Below are 17,298 nucleotides of genomic sequence, written 5' to 3'. Positions count from 1 at the left end.
GTAGAGCGGTTGCCAACAACCCACGCTCGGCGGTTAAACGTAACCCCGGAGCAGACTCACCGAACTGGAGACTTTTCCAGCTGATATACTCTTTTCCAGATATAAACATTCATGTGAACAGCAGAGCAAGGCTAAAAAACACATTCCATTCTGGTTACATACAGATAAGAAGATTCACACGGGACTAAGCAACACCTCCATTCCGGTTAGATTCACACATGTATTGGGACATAATTTTTAACCGTTTCACCACATTCCACTGCTTGGAATTTTACACCACATGGACACACTTTCCTCATTCCTGAAGAAGGGCTTATGCCCGAAACATCGATTCTCCTGTTCCTTGGATGCTGCCTGACCTGCTGCGCTTTTCCAGCAACACATTTTCAGCTCTGATCTCCAGCATCTGCAATCCTCACTTTCTCCTCGAAGATTACTAATATCTCAAGTATTGTGTCATCATTGGGAATGCTGTCCATGGATAAGTTTTTAGCAACTTCTTGGCAGTAAACTGTGCAGCTTAGAGGAGAATGTCATGGGATATGGGCCAGCATTTATTGCATGTTCCTAGTTGTCTCTTGACAAGGTGTGGTGAGCTGCCGCCTTGAACTGCTGAAGTCCATACGCTGCAGGTAGACTCACCATGGCATTAGGATTGAACTCCAGGATTTTAACTCTGTGACGCTTCAGTAATGGTGCTTTGTTTTCCAAGTAAGGATGGTGAGTGACGTGGAAGGGAATTTGTAGGAGGTGGTGTTCTGCTGCCCTTGTCCTTCTCAGTGGTAGTGACTGAGAGTTTGGAGTTGCTGTCTAAGGAGCCTTTGAGAATTTGTGCAGTGCCCTAACAGTAATCTCATAGAAGGGTGATGAATTACCAAGGAAAAAGAAAGTGAGCTTGTCAGAAAGGAATGGCGAAAATCGTGGTAGATTTTAATCTACATGTTGACTGGAAAGCTCAGATAGCTAAATGTAGCCTAGATGAATTAATAGAACATATTTGGGAAAGTCTCTTATGTCCTGGGGTTAACCAGAGAGTAGGCTCCATTAGATCTGGCCTTGTGCAATTAGATAGGGTTAATGAATGATCTCATAGTGAAGGTGCCCCTAACTAGCAGTGACCATAATATGATAGTATTTTGGTCCTTAAAATTCAAACAAAGGAAAAATTTAGAGTAGGGAGAGAGTGAATCTGAAATATGAAAGTTTACTAAAATATTTTAAAGAAGAATTAACAAAGTGAGCCTTTGTCCCATAGAAAGTAAGAATTGAGAATTAATGATGCACCTGAAGGGAATGGCAGATGAGTTGACAATATTTGCTGTAGAAGATGCATAACAATGCAGGAGCAGCAATAAATCTGGAAATGATAAGGAAGGTGTAACTCATGAAAATCGCAAACACCAGAAAAGTGGAACTGAGTAAATTGCTGCAGGTGGATGAGTGCCCAGGTCCTTATGGAAGGGCTTCATCTTAAGGTATTGAAACAAGTGGTGAGTGAGATAGTTGATGATTGGTTTAATTTCCTAATCTCCCTTGATTGAGGAATGGTCCTATTTAAATTGGAAGATGATGAATATAACTTTATTCAAAAATGGAGACAGGAAACTACAGGCTGCCATAGGGAAGATGTTAGAAGCTATTAAAGAATTATTATAGCAAGACATGTTGAAAAATTCAACGTAATCTGGTAGAGGCAACCTTTTTTCATTAAAAGAAAAGCTTGACCAATCTTTTGGAGTTCTTTAGCTTTAATAATTTTAGTTATTCCACATTTGGAAAGTTCTGGTCGCCACACTTCCGGAAGGATATGAAGGCTTTGGAGAGGGCACAGAAACTGTTTACCAGGATGATGTTTGGTTTGGAGGAGAGATTGGACGCACTTCATTTAGATTAGATTAGATTAGACTAGATTAGATTAGATTCCCTACAGTGTGGAACCAGGCCCTTCAGCCCAACAAGTCCACACTGACCCTCCGAAGAGTAACCCACCCAGACCTATTCCCCTCTGACTGACTAATGCACCTAACACCATGGGCAATTTAGCATGGCCAATTCACCTGACTTGCACATCTTTGGGTTTTCACTTGAACATTGAAGGTCAATCTGATAAAGTTTACAAAATTGAAAAAGGCATGGATAGAATGGATAGTTGGAGTCTTTTTCACAATGCCAAATATGAGGGGACATAGCTTTAAGTTAAAGGAGGGTAAGTTTTTTTACCGAGGGTGATAAACACATGAAATGCACTGTCACAGGAGATTGTGAGGGGGATGCAGTAGCAATGTTTAAGAGAAATCTTGACCGATATGAATAGGCAGGGAATAGATGAATATGGACCACATGTCGGGAAAAGGTTTTTAGTTTAGAAAGGACCATGTGTCAGTGCAGTCTTGGTGGGCTGAAGGGCCTATTCCTGTGCTGGACTGTTCTTGGTTCTTTAATCTGCAAGCCTTCTGTTCTATTCTGTGAACTTATTTGCTCTAGACACTTTGGTTGTGGCTCAGGTAGTTACTTGGAGATGATTACCTTTTGTGGTTCTTCATAGCTGCTCATATTCCCTCAGCAGAACCTCTTTCTTGGACATCTTTACTGTGATTTTGTTTGAACAGGAGAGTGGGGATTGTAATGTACATGCAAGATCAAAAAAGGCAGGAGATGCAGTGCTGATTCCTTTCAGGAATTAATGATAGCAATTTTGTCAGAAAAAAAATTCCAAAGAAATCAATTGCAGTTACCTGTTAATATCTGAAGGTGTCACTGTCTCAACCTCAAAATGGGCACTAGGTGAAAATGTTTATAAATAAAAACCGTGAATGGAAAGCAATATAATTTAAATATTACAGGTTTAAGACAATATTTTGATGCATTTCTAGTTTGTAATATGCTGTGGATTTAGGGAAAAAAGTCCAAATGTAATTACTTTTCATTCAATTTTGACATTTTGAAGAAAATACACTTTTAAATCCAGTTGTTTGAATGTTATAGAGTATAAAATCATCTCAATTCTAAGCAGATGGAGGTATAAAATAAGCAGTATATTAACTGGGAAGCATAAAACCCCAAAATAATGCAGTTTTTCAGTAGCTACTTCTAGCTGGCTTAACAAATAGAACAGGTTTATCTCAAAATCTCTCCAAAAGTCACATGGTTTATTTACTTTTGAGAGTGATGCAGACAGAAAAGGTTAAAATTTTAACAAAGTAAAGTTTACATTTCTGTTGGTGTGAATTTTTGTCCACCCATGGTAATAAGTTGTGCACTTGAATCTAACAGGCAAGGCTCAATGCGTAACTTGAAGTCACACATTGGGTTGTGGTTTCCTGACAGAAGCTAAGGAACCTATCAACACGGTTAAAACTCCTTTCAATTTTTATCAAGGAACATTTCTTCAGGAATTTTACTCATCAGCATTGTTCTAGGATGGTAGTTTGGTCCTTGAACTTTTGTTGAAGGACCCCTTTCCCAATGAATCAAGTCTAAATTATAATAGAAAGTAATTCTGTGAAAATGTTGCAAGTAGAAAGTTTTATTTAAGTTTTTTATGTACATATATCAGAAGTTGGTGCATCTGCTTCTCCATATACTTAGTATTATGTTTGACAATGACACTCTTAAATAATTCTCCACTGCCAGGCATACTCTGTAGTTTGCCATAGGAACAGGAGTATGCCATTCAGCTGCTCCAATCTGTTTCACCGTTCAGTGAGATCATGGCTATTGCTGTTGGAGTTTTGCAGAATAAAAAGAAAAACAGAAATTCACTCTGCTGGCAAATGGCTTCAAAATGATTTCTGTCGTCCTCCAACAAATAGTCATAGGAATATGTGGAGAGCTTAGAACACAGGGACATGGGAACAGAAGTAGACCATTCAGCCCCTCATGCCTGTTTTGCCATTGTGAGATTATGACTGACTTGTCGCCTCCATATACCTGCCTTTGAGCCAAATCCCTTAACTTTTTTTGTGAGGCAAAAGTATTATCTCTCTGATTGAAAATTAAGAATGGATCAACCAGAGTTCCAAACATCTGCACCTTCACTGCAGCTGTCGCACTGTGTATTGTGCACTCTGTTCTGCCACCCTGATGCACTTTGTATAGTATGATCTGCTTGTGGGGAATTTGGGACTGGTCTCTAACCAGCTGTGGAAGTATGATAATCATCAATAAAGTGTTCCTGTTCAGATTTGTCAACTCTCTTCCTGGTATATAATTCCTGGTTTAAAAGAAAGAATCAATATAACAAACACCGCTCCCTTTGCTGTCTGTGCAAAAAGCACTACAATTTTTTTACACTTATGCAGTGATTCAAGTAACTTGAATACTGCCTTAAGCATTAATTGTTTTAGTAGTGCCTGACCCAAAAAAACTTCTAAAATTCTCCTCAGTCAAACATGATGAGCTAGTAATTAACAGTCATAATGTACTGCAACCATCAGTTGTCGCATCAGGTGGGATTGCAAACTCATTGTTCCAAAGCCTTTTTGTTTGTGGTATTTCATCCTTTTCAAAGTTTTATGATTCTTCCAGGGTTATCATTATAACGTTATACATGTTGAACATATGGATGTGAAGGGGTTGATATGAGATGGACTGAAGTTCCGCCCTGCTATAGGAAGGATATTATTAAAAGGTAAAGGGCACAGATCAAATTTACAACAATGTTACCGAGACTGGAGGGTTTGAGTTCTAAGGAGGGGTTGGATAGGCTTGGGCTATTTTCCCTGGAGTGTAGGAGACCGAGAGGTGACCTTACAGAGGTAAATAAAATCATGAGGGGCAGAGGTAAGGTGATTAGCCAAGGCCTTTCCCCAGGTAGGGGAGTCCAAAACTGGAGGGCATAGGTTTAAGGTGAGAAGGGAAATGTTTAAAAGGGACCTGAAGATCCTCTCACAGAGGATGATTCATATGTGGATTGAACTGCCAGAGGAAGTGGTAGAGGAGAGTACAATTACAATATTTAAAACACATTTGACAGGTACATGAATAAGAAAGTAGAGGGGTATTGGCCAAACACTGGTGAATGGGACTATTTCAGTTTAAGAAACCCGGCTGGGGGACAAACTGGACCAAAGTGTCTGTTTCAGTGCTGCATGACTCTATGACTGTCATCTATAATACAAAGCCTGGCTGAAGCATTGTGCAATCTGGGCAGTTGTAGCTGGAGGGAGTATTATGTTTGACAATGACAATGTCTTCTGCTCCTCATCTTGTCCATCTGCACAATGTAATCGGAGTAGACTTAATAAGATGTAATAAACAATATCTTCTGACTAAAGATAAGAGCCTGTTTGTTCGGATTTTAGTGATTCATGCTTCATTGCAACTTACTAACCACCATGTAGACTACTGCTACAGAAGGGTTGGTGACAGCAAAGGAAGAGCTCATTTATAACATGGTGACAGCAGTGATGGATGTTGTGCAAAGTGCACAACATTGATTCCGCAGTGAAAAGAACTGTGAAGAATCTGAAGGAAATGAGACAGAATATTCTGAAAAATAGAGTAATTCTAATTTCAAAGTATACACCTTTAAGAAAGGAACAGCTAATCCGTCAGCTTGAAGTATTTAAACAGACATCAGTCAGCAAAGGCTCATGAAAGCAGGAACAACTAGCAGCTGCACTCTGAGGCAAAAAGACAGTCAGACCTATGGGGGAGAAAAAGCACAGAAAAAGCCAAAGTGGTTCACTGTTTAGTCCCACTTGGACAATAAGGGAATAATCCTGAGTCAGGAATCAGCTGAGATGTATTCGGATTTTGGAGCTCCAACAGTGAGTTAGACGCTTCATGGGAGATGTTAGAAAATTTACCCAAATAATGCAAAGCCCAGGTTGGAAGTTTGAAAACTGAAAATGGGAGTACTTATCGGTAAACTGACTATTGCTGCTTTCGTAAATGGCGTCACGTGCAAAATTTGAAATGGGGCCATAACTTTATATTGAAGTGAAGAATACCAGCAGCTAGTTTAAACATTGTAAGTATATTGCAGAAGAAGTTTAAGACCAGTAGGTTGTTTCAGATCCAAGATAAATTTTATTACAAAGTCTTGATGTGGAAGGAGTGCAAACATGCCAATTTGTTGGGTGGGGTACAGTTGGGGAGAAAGTGTGAATTGATCCTACAAGAAGGAAAAGAGCACAAACACCCCATAGCTCAAAAAGGCAAGAAACATCCTAATACACATCAAAAATGACCAGAATCCTCCATTTTAATTCTTAAAGCCAGGAAGGTTACACTAATGTTGTAGAAAAAGTACTTATCAGAATTTACAAGCTTGGAATGTTGAAAGCTTTATTTGAATCATGTTGGTACAGTGCAAAATTTTAAACCTCTAAACAACTTTTTAAAAATACAAGTGTCTTAAGAAAAAAGATTTCCAACCAGTGGTCAATCACAACTACAGCGCAGCTAGTAAATGGAATTGAAAGGTTTATGAAAAGATTTTACTACAGTTCAACTACAGAATTAACAAACGCTAGTAGATAAAGAAAAAACTGCAAAGACAGTAAAATCTTTACAGCAATTTACGATTAAACAGTATTCCAGGAGGCAAGCTTAGAGAACATCAAATTTAAAACAATATTGAAACTGTACATGTTTAAATACTTGCAGAGTAATAAACTTAATCAACATAGTAAGGAAGAATGGGAAAAGACATAATACTTAAGAACAGTGGTGATGCTTAGAGAACACGTGTTGGAACTCCTGGAGAAAACAGTGCGTAAAACATAGAATTGCTTGTGTATTGAATACCAAAACCAGAAGTGGAACAAGTTAAGGCACTGCTACATTCAGGACGTCCATAACTGGCGATGCTCTAAATCAACAAATAAAACTGTAAAATATACTGTTATTAAGGTTTTGACAATTACTTAAAGCAAATCTAATCTTGAAGGGAAAGTTTTAACAGAAAAATTCAATTTCCAGGTGAATCCAATCATTTTGTTAATGATTTCTACAGATTACTTTAAACTTGAGTGTTAAACTATGGAGCTTTGAATCAGAATTCATAATTGAGAAATTGGTTGACAGAATTTTTAAGTGATTTATTTTTTAATAGTTTTTTTTATTGTCCAAGGAAGATTTAACTTTTGGAGAAAAGTTTCTAAATCGTTATGGAAACTGAGATGAGGAAAAATTGCAGACAAATCCTGAGATGAGAAGAACTGATTACCAGAAAAGAATGACAGAACTTTCGTAAGGTATAAACAATTTGAACAGACAGATGACCAGCCAACACAACAAAGAAGGTCATAGAGATGTACAGCATGGAAACAGACCCTTCGGTCCAACCTGTCCAAGCCGACCAGATATCCCAACCCACTCTAGTCCCACCTGCCAGCACCGGGCCCATATCCCTCCAAACCCTTCCTATTCATATACCCATCCAAATGCCTCTTAACTGTTGCAATTGTACCAGCCTCAGCCACTTCCTCTGGCAACTCATTCTATACATGTACCACGGTCTGTGTGAAAAAGTTGCCCTGTAGGTCTCTCTTATATCTTTCCCCTCCCACCCTAAACCTATGCCCTCTAGTTTTGGACTCCCTGATCCCAGGGAAAAGACTTTGCTTATTTACCCTGCAAATATTACATACTAAGTTATTGTCAGTGCTGTCGGGGAAGAAACAAGCTTCACAGGCAAAATCAGTGTCCATCTATGACAAAACTGCATTATATCTACTATCAAACAGGTCACTTCCAAAGGATATATAGAAGTAAGAAGTGGTTCCATAACAGTGGAGGTACTAGTAGTTATAAACACAGTCATCTATTCAAATCACCCATCTTCATTCAAAGAAAGAATCCGCATTTGAAGAGGAACATCCACAGGGAGAGATACCTGAGGCTTTTGTGGGTGAAGTGGGAGATTTGTCACAGTTTTTCTAAATTTATTTATGTCAATAACCACCTTTTTTTTTTACTGAAGCTGAATGCAGGGGCCTTATCTGACCATACATCATGGCTGCTGAATCACATATTATAGCAGACAGACCTGGACCTACAGGATGCAAGTGGAACATCTCCCAAGGTTAAAGAGATGCTGCAAGCAACATTACAAATAAACTGTCAGCTAGTAGGGAATGCAAATATAACCCAAAATCAGCAAATCTCAGGCTTGAGCAAGAAAGCATGTTTTGCTTCAATATTCTCAAAAAGATTGCAGAATTACATTAGTACAAAAATAAAAAAAGTTCTTTGTGTTATCGTGAATTGTTCACAGGATTAAGCAAAGTTGATACAGATAACCATATCAAATTCAGGACAAAATAACTCTGCATCCTTCCTTACCCAAGATAATTCCACATCCCTTATTGCATCAACTTGAAGTGATTTAAATGGGCATTATTTTCTGGATCACCAGAACAATTTGAATGGTGCTCAGACATTGTTACTGTTGACCTAATCCTAATGGGTCAAAAAAAATCAGTACCCACATCAGGTGTTAATCAGATGCCTAAAAGTAGAATTTCTACCAACCCTGATGTCAGAGGTGGTTCTGTTGGGTGGTGTTAGGTGACCAATCAAAACTACTTACTGTTTCTATGACTCCATCTGGTAGATATTGTTTCATCACATGCCATTTGAAATTGCGTCAAACCCAGGAATCTTCCAATGTATGTGATGTCCAGTGTATTGCAAGGTTCAGAAGGGATTACATGTGACAATAATGACATTGATATATAGGAATCTAATGGAAAACATGTCCAGAAGATTCATTACTTTCTGAAAATGTCTACAAACTGCAGGGCCTCCTCTCAATGAGGCATGTGATGTCTCCAAAAAATTCAAACTGCAAATAATTATGGATGCTGGAAATTAGGAACAAAAATTGCTGGGAAAATACAGCAGGTCTAGCAGCATCTGTGGAAAGAAAGCAGAATTCATGTTTTAGGTTGGATAGCCTAGCCCACTGCAAACTGTCCCCTCCAGCTATTATGGCTGTGGATATATCAACCACTGGCATGGTACGGAGCAGTGCTCTTCAGGAGCAACCAGATGAGAGGGAGAATCTGGTGTTTTATATCCAGGGCATTGTCCGCCCACAGACATGCTGTGCAGTTGTTAAGAAGAAGGCATTCTGATATTGCTACGTAACAAGAGGTTTTCCGATTGTATCCTTGCCTTGAAAGTTCTCATAGAGATGGACCGTAACCATTGGTCTCCCTATTAGATGGGAAAAAGATTTCAAGAATGCTTCCATGGATAGAGATTGCACCTCTGCTGTGTGAGGTTTACCTATGAGAACCCTGCATATGTGCAGGGAAGCTGAAAATGGCAAATTATACTGGATTCACTTGGTAATGCCCAAGTGTAGAGCTAGGGCTTGGGGGGGGGGGGGGGGGGGATCAGTGTAATGAGGATCTTGAGGACCTTCTGGCTGACAGTGAAACTTGCGTTAGTTATATTTTTGAACAGAGTCACTGATCTTCACTATTACCCTCAGCAGACGATGAGAACTGACCTGATTTTGCTGTGGATCGAATTTTTAAAAATTAAGTATGTCCATCACTGACACAACTAGCAGGATTTTGCATGAATGGTATTGTCTTTTCTGATAACTACCATTGTTTGATCACAAATCTTTCAGACCCTTCCATATTTCAACAGGTAACCAGCTTGCTGAAGTTGTCTACAATCAAATAGAGAAGCAGAACATGTGGTATAGACAATTAAATCCTTTTTGAGAAAAATACTGACTTTTATACAGCTTTGTTAAATTATTGATCCATGCATTTCAAAGTGGCTCATTGCCATCAGTTCTACAGAGGAACTAGTCTCACTGCACAACCATCATCTCTTATTCAGACGAACCCAATGAGGAACATCAGAACAGTATCAAGATGAAGGTCAGCAATCCATGGGCCAAAAACCTCCTGATGTTCCAAATCTGAAACTAACATATTCTGGAAGAACTGTCAAACCAGAGATTTGTTTAAATTGGTGAAGACAGAAACTTGAAGGGTGGTGGTGATGGTGGTGAAAAAGATGGTGGTTAATATAATATAGTACTTTACAATAACGTAAAGGAGAAAAAGGTTAGAAGTGATTCTGAATAAAGTAATGGATATGAACGAATTAATCTATGTTAAGTGAAGCTCCACCTATTCTGAAATATAGCATGCAGTATTTTCAAAGCATTGTCACTGTTTCACCATAAGGCACAGGAGCAGAAATTAGGCCATTCAAACTATCATGTTTTCTCTACTTTTTCAATCATGTCTGATAGGTTTCTCAACTCCATTCTCCCGCTGTCTCTCTATAACCCTTGATCCCCTTGACAATCAAGGACATATAAATCATTGTCTTAAATATACTCAATGACCTGACCTCCACATCCTTCTGTGACAATGAATTCCGTTGATTTGTCATTTTCTCTGGCTGAAGACGTTTCTCCTCATCTCCATTCTAAAGGGTCTTCCCTTTACTCTAAGGCTGTGCCCTTGTGTCCTAGTCTCTCCTGCTAATGGAAACATCTTCCCAGCTTCCACTCTGTCCAGGCCGTTCAATATTCTGTAAATTTCAATTAAATTCCCCCCCATCCTTCTAAACTTGATCGCGTATAGACCCAGAGTCCTCAAATGTTCCTCATATGTTGTTAAGCCTTTCATTCCTGGAGTCATTCTCATGAACCTCCTCTGGGTCTGCTCCAGGGCCAGCACATCCTTCCTGGTATGAGGCCAAACATTGCTCACAATGTTCTAAATTTTGTCTGACCAGAGCATGGGAACCTTAAGTATACTTCTATGTGGTGTAACAAAAGTAACAGAATTTATCATGACCAAGAGTTATGTTAGCACTGCAATTACTTCAAACACAAGCTAGTCATTTATTGCTGAAAAAGTGGAAGAAATTTGTAGTTTGTTCATTTTGCTTCATCCTGGTGGAAACAATACGATGTTAAAGAAAGCCAAAGAATCTACTTGGGTACATATGCTACTGTATAGGTTAAAACAATTTTTAGAAAAAGCAATTTTTTTTAGATTTAATGGACAGCCCATTATTGCAAGTGAAACTTTTGCAAGCAATTTTAAAGTTTTATCTATTACATTTTTAAAGCTTTTATAAGTTGTTAAATTGACAAAATGTAAGTACTAAAGCTGTGTTTCCTGTCTTTTTTTAGTTTCTATTACTTTAATTTGATATGCCAATAACCAATTTTACTTCTCAAAATATCGAATTACAGATAGTAATATCCAAATAACTCGCTAACGTTGTTGCTTAATTTTATTTTGATTCATTTCTAGGTTTTTAAAAATGTATATTTAGTGCTGAAATGGCCATTTTCTCTACAGGGCAAGGTCCTTCTAAAGTGTTGATTTAAATTGAATGCTGTTGTCCTTTATTAATTGCTGAGATTTGATGAGATGATCTTTTCTCATGTCAGTTATTTGCCTGGAATGAATAATAATAGTCATTGAGATGTGTGGCATAAATTGTGTCTTTGTATTTAACATTCCTTTTATGGTCTAAAAAAGCAATTGAATTGTGACTCACTTGCAGAGATTAAGTTTAACTGCCAACCTTTGTACTTTAACTCAAAACCAATGCACGTCTATTTTGTGAAACAGAAGCTGGGTTATGTTGTCCTTGCAGTGTTGTGATTTAGACAAAAAGCAAGCTTGTGCAAAGTTGACTTTTGACCACTTTCTACCTACTTTGCCATAATTATGGATTTCATATGATTGAGAGATGAAGAGGAATGGCCATTCGTCATTGCTGTAAGTAAACTCTTGGGCCATTTCCCTGATAACTTGAATATTGATTTATAATTGTCTGCTTGCTACACTTTGGAAAGAATAGTTTTGTAGTTTCTCTTGGCTGTTAATGTAGCATATGTGCCTTCAGTGGCTTCTTTAACTTTCATGCATCCACTTTCAGAACTGCATCTTAAAAAGCACACCTGGATTTTGTCTACGAGCCTATCATTTGCAGCTTGATTATTGATAGTACAACTCCTGTTCCCTTTCTTGTGCCAAAAAGAAACAAAGACTAGTATAGACTAGTCTTTTGAATGTTCTAAAAATAGTCACAATTCTTTAATGTGGAGAATCTTTCATTCAACACAAAAACGCTGTCACTGTGTCCCATGTGCCTGAACTGCTGATGAGATACCCAGGGAGCTGAGGTGGAGGTTAGTGCCCCAGCAAGTGAAGGGAGGACAGGATAGGCCTGAGCTGGGCCCGGAGAAGAGGCCTGCACTACAAGCCAACTTCTTACTTTCCCTGAGAGTGATGGGAATGCTGCAGCAACTTTGGGAAGCCACAACAGGAGTGGGAGAGTGCAGTATAATTACATTTTACATCCTGCAGCATCATCTTTAGACACACAGCTGCTTCCTGTCATTTGAAAGTGACATCCACTTTCATTCTGCTCTTTGCGTCACCTGGAAGTGTGTTTATAGGGTCCTCTGCCTGTCAGGAAAGATGGTAGAGCTTCAATAGAAGACACCATTGCTACAATGTAAAGTTGATATCAAGGATGAAAAGACAGTGAAAACACTAGTCTGAATTTAAAAGAAAAGAGCACAGAACTGTTAAGAGTGATCTCTTGATGTGATGTATAGAGAAAAGTGACACCAACGTTTTATAATGGGCTGAGTTACTTGTCATACACAGCAGGAGAAGCTGAAGTAATAAAGATAGCAAACTTGTTTGAGTGTTTGGGACAGATTTCTAATATAGAATGTTCAGAATTGAAAAAGAACCATGCCATGCTAGATCTAACAGCCAGTAATAAGCTAAAATGAGTTAACAAGGATCCTCTGAACAGTGACCATAATAGAATCAAATTTGATTCTAAGTTTGAAAGTAGCATTAAGGTTTTACATTCAAGCAAGGAAACTTTTGAAATGATGAAACTGATATTGATAGCAGCAAACTGGGCTGAACTGTTGATGGGGAACCATACAGACAGGTAGTGGGAGGTATTCAAATAAGTACATTAGTAATTTAGCACAGTGCATTCCCTTAAAAGGCAGAAGTTCCATTTATGCAACTCAGCAACCACGGTTCATAAATTAGATAAGAGATAGTATCAAGCTTTAAAGAAAGGCTGACTCAAATGTGAAGAAAAGTTGGATCCCAGTCAAATTAGGAGAGCTATAAAAAGTAAAATAGATAGAATGGGAATAGTAAGTAGTTCAAAGGTAAAATATTAAACAAAACCTGGAAAGTTGAGCCTCGCAGGATATGTTTTGTTTTCTATAAAGTTATTGTGAAGTCACAAAGTGGGATGTGGACCCATTAGATTTAGACTTGAACAAATATGCTGTGGTTGAAAATGAAGCAATGGCAGTCTTTTAAATTACTAAATACTCTCTAACTAAACTAGTTAAATGTTTTTGAGTATAATTTGATCCAGGTGAATAAAGAAGTCTCCGGACATGATCTATATGGACTTCCAGAAATGATTTTGTAAGGTTTCTGCAGAATACATTGGAGGCAGCCTTGTGACATAGGTTGAAAATTGTTTGGGAATTACAAGCCAAAGTAGGGATAAGAAAATCTGATTGGCTTAGCAGAACCTGTGAAATGGTGTCCTCCCAGGGATCTGTACTTGGGGTTTCTGCTCTTCATCATACAGATCAAAGTCTTGGATAAAGGATTGTACATGTGAGATGACATCACAGCACTCAGGAAAGGTTGATCCTCAGGAAAACATCATGTTACTGTTTCATCATTACTTTGGTCAGTGTCAAGGAGGGAGGAAAGGAAAAAGTGTACAGGTCATTCAGTCTTGAGTGGTTAATCAGTTGCTGGCCATCTCTGAAAACTAACCTGCAATTGTTGAAATTTAAATTGCTCTTAACATCTGAGGAGTCGCATTAAGATATTATCATTGACCACACTCTTTGGAGTTGTTTATTCAAATATCCACAAATCTGCTGCTGTTAAATCTTATGTTGGCTTGTTCACAGCCACCTGAATTTGGGTTTTGCACCTGACCAATTTAATGCTCCCCTTGACTCTCTGTCTCTCATAATGGAAGTAGAGAAAGTGAGGACTGCAGATGCTGGAGATTAGAGTCAAAACATGTGGCGCTGGTAAAGCACAGCAGGTCAGGCAGCATCTGAGGTGCAGGAAAGTCAACATTTTGGGCATAAGCCCTTCATCATGTGGGGCATGGGGAGTGTGGGAAGGAGTCTGAGAGATAAATAGGAGGGTGGGTTAGAGCTGGGGGTATGATAGCTGGGAAGGTGACAGGTGAATGCAGGTGGGGAGGCTGGTGGGGAGGATGGAGTGGATAGGTGGGAAGGAAGATGGACAGGTCAAGAGGGCAGTGCCAAGTCAGAGGGTTGGATCTGGGATGAGGTGGGCAGAGAGGAGATTTGGAAACTATCACCAGAGATCTATTTCCCTTCCCACCCCTATTTGCATTCCCCTGAAACCATTCCCTCCATGACTCCTCATTAAATCCACATCCCCCCACCAATCCAACCTGCACAAGCAGCACCTTACCTTGCTGCTGTAAGAAGTGTAAAACCTGTGCCCACACCTCCCCCCTCACCTCTGTACAAGGCCCCAAAGGATCTTTTCACATTAAGCAGAAATTTTCCTGCATATCCACCCACCTCATCTACTGTGTCTGTTACTCTTGATGTGGTCTACTCTACATTGGGAGACAAGACGTCAAATCGCGGAACATTTCAGGGAACATCTTTGGGGCACATGCACCTAACAACCCTACCACCCTGTTGCCAACCACTTCAACTCCCACTCCCACTCCGCCAAGGACATGCAGTTCCTGGGCCGCCTCCACCGCCAAATCCAAACCACGTGACAACTGGAGGAAAAACGCCTCATCTTCCGCCTTAGGAGCCTCCAACCACATGGCATCAACATTGACTTCACTAGTTTCCAAAGCTCCCCTTCCCCCACCTCAGCCCAGATCCAACCCTCTAACTCGGCACTGCCCTCTTGACCTATCCTACCTGTCCATCTTCCTTCCTACCTACCTGCTTTACCCTCCCCACTGACCTATCACAATCACCTCCCCACCTGCATACACCTATTACCTTCCCAGCTACTTTCCCCCAGGCCCACCCAACCTTCCCATTTATCTCTCAGCCTCCTCCTCACCACCCCACCCCCACCATAATTCCTTATGAAGTGCTTATGGCCAAAACATAGACTCTCCTGCTCCTCGGATGCTGCCTGACATGCTATGCTTTTCCAGCGCCACTCTTTTCGACTCATAATGGAAGTGGGTTGAGCATTAATATTCCTCTTCCAATGGTGTCTCTATCTGATCCTCCCAAAACCTTCCTGAAAGGATACATGAGGGCCACACAGGAGGGCCTAAATGACGAAAGTCGCTGCTATTGAAGTAGGGTGAAAGAAAGTAACTAGGTAGCCAGAACCAGAGGATTTAAGGGCACAGATGTAGGAATTTGAAGTCACATGTAAAGATTTAAAATTTAATGGCCCAGATCTTCATCTGGTCATACAGTTGTTACTCCAGTAAATGGGAGTTGAGCATGGGAATCCCATGAGGTCCCTACTGTAGAAGACAGTGTTTGAAGATTCCACTAAGTAACTCCTGCGTCTTTAAATGTGTGAATACGGAAACTGCTTGCTGTAAGAGGGAACAAGGTCTTGCTTGCTTGCTTGCTTACTTACTTACAATATGTCTATGGCAATCTCCAGAATGTATTCTCAGTTTCTTCTGGATCTGTTCAAATCTTTACCCTGAAACAAGAAAAAACATTTCCACATCAATACGCTACTGCAACAGGAGACCAAGACTTCACATCATTTTCAGCGAAAATTCAATAATACAAATACATTTTGGCTACTTTTTTGATGTGATGTTGGTGGAAGACATCTCTGACTGAACAACTCTGAGAGAGTGAGATGATGGGAGAGGGTGGATTTCAAACCTACAAACATTAAAAGTTGACCTTGTGGTTTTCAGTTAAAAACTTTAGAACTTGATTTTTCACATGTAAATGATAGATCTGGCTTACTACCTTCTACTGTGTTCCCTGCTTCAGAAAGAAAAGCAGCAAAATCTGATTGCATTCATAGTGATACACACACAAGTTCTGAAATGCATCTCACTGTGACAGAGTTACCTGAAAGTATCTACTCCCAGTCCACTCTGACCAAGTTACTTCTGATCTTATTAAAGTCAGTTTTCCTCCGGTGTGGCACTTGTACCCAGAGCTTCTGACTCTGAGACAGGGATGCTACCATTGTGCTAGGAGACCTCTGCTTGGTGGAAGTTGATAGAGCCAAATGACTCAAGTGACAATGGTGTTGGGAAACGATGATAGAAATACAATGAATTGAGGTCAAAAGGTGAGTCCAAAGAAAGCACAAATGAGAAACCAAACCATGACCAATAGCTGCTGTTCAAAGAAATGGGCCAGAGATTTCTGGAGTCTATATTAATACCAGATGGTGTTTCTTGAGCTGAACCTGAACATCATTGCAGCCGTGTAGGATCTGAGATCAGAATGAGCCTGATGTGGAGAGTTATGTTTACAGGTGACCAGAATCTCCTGATTGCAATTGAAGACTGAAAAGGAGGTGTTCCTAAAGGTTGAAAGCTAAATTCTAGAGTAAGAGCCAGTGTTCTAGCAGTAAATGGAAGCATGTTGATGCTGTGCCACAGCACATTGAGACATTTACCTACCCAAATTTAGATGTTTACTGGTAAGGGCATTAATCCATTCTTTATAGCAATGAAAATTACATGCATGAAAACGCTGAGTAAAAATATTGCAAAGTTAGCTCATGGTTTAGTTTGAGAGAGAACTTTACTTTCAGTTTCTAACCAATTCGATTATCAAATAAACAGAGCAATCAATTGCTTTTTGAATTCCTGAGTGTTACCCATTGCACATCTCAGCAATTTTAACACAATAGAATAAATGTGAATTGAAAATGAAATTAAAACTGAAAAGAAATGTTAGTTATTGAACTTGCAAATTGGTTTGTATTATGTGTTTGGGTTAATAATGTAATAAATTATTAATAATGTAATAATCAATTTATTCATCTGACCAGGAAGAGTAAACAAGATTGCAATCAGTCAGGCTAAAAGGTTGCATGATAAATCATTTGGTATCCTCAGGTAAATTGGTAAAGTCTACCTGTCTGAAAGTACATCATGCAGGGTCGAGAGTGAAGTGCTGGAAAAGCACAGCAGGTCAGGCAGCATCAAAGAAGCAGGAAAATTGACGTTTCAGGCAAAAGCCCTTCCTCAGGTGCTTTTCCAGCACCTTATTCTCGACTCGAAATCTCAGCATCTGCAGTCCACACTTTGACCTGGAAGTACATGCATCCTGAT

The 17,298-nt window shown here is 39.5% G+C and overlaps 1 protein-coding gene across 3 annotated transcripts in view; it reads left to right on the top strand.

Annotated features, from left to right (window-relative positions):
* Positions 1 to 17,298, top strand: part of LOC122558995 (FYVE, RhoGEF and PH domain-containing protein 3-like) — a 218,663-nt gene that overhangs the window by 25,285 nt on the left and 176,080 nt on the right. Inside the window, exon 1 of one of the 3 annotated variants that reach the window (XM_043708043.2) lies at positions 11,690 to 11,723. The exons of the other annotated variants lie outside the window; for them this stretch is intronic. Within the exon in view, the coding sequence (XP_043563978.2) occupies positions 11,705 to 11,723 (19 nt within the window). The 5' untranslated portion in view covers positions 11,690 to 11,704. Of the gene's footprint in view, positions 1 to 11,689; positions 11,724 to 17,298 lie in introns of those variants that run through there. 3 annotated transcript variants of the gene reach the window in all.

This window comes from Chiloscyllium plagiosum, unplaced genomic scaffold, assembly GCF_037043375.1.
Source record: "Chiloscyllium plagiosum isolate Xiang-an unplaced genomic scaffold, Cpla_swu_hap1 HiC_scaffold_14, whole genome shotgun sequence".
NCBI lineage: Eukaryota > Metazoa > Chordata > Chondrichthyes > Orectolobiformes > Hemiscylliidae > Chiloscyllium > Chiloscyllium plagiosum.
This window is presented reverse-complemented; position numbering and strand designations above follow the sequence as displayed.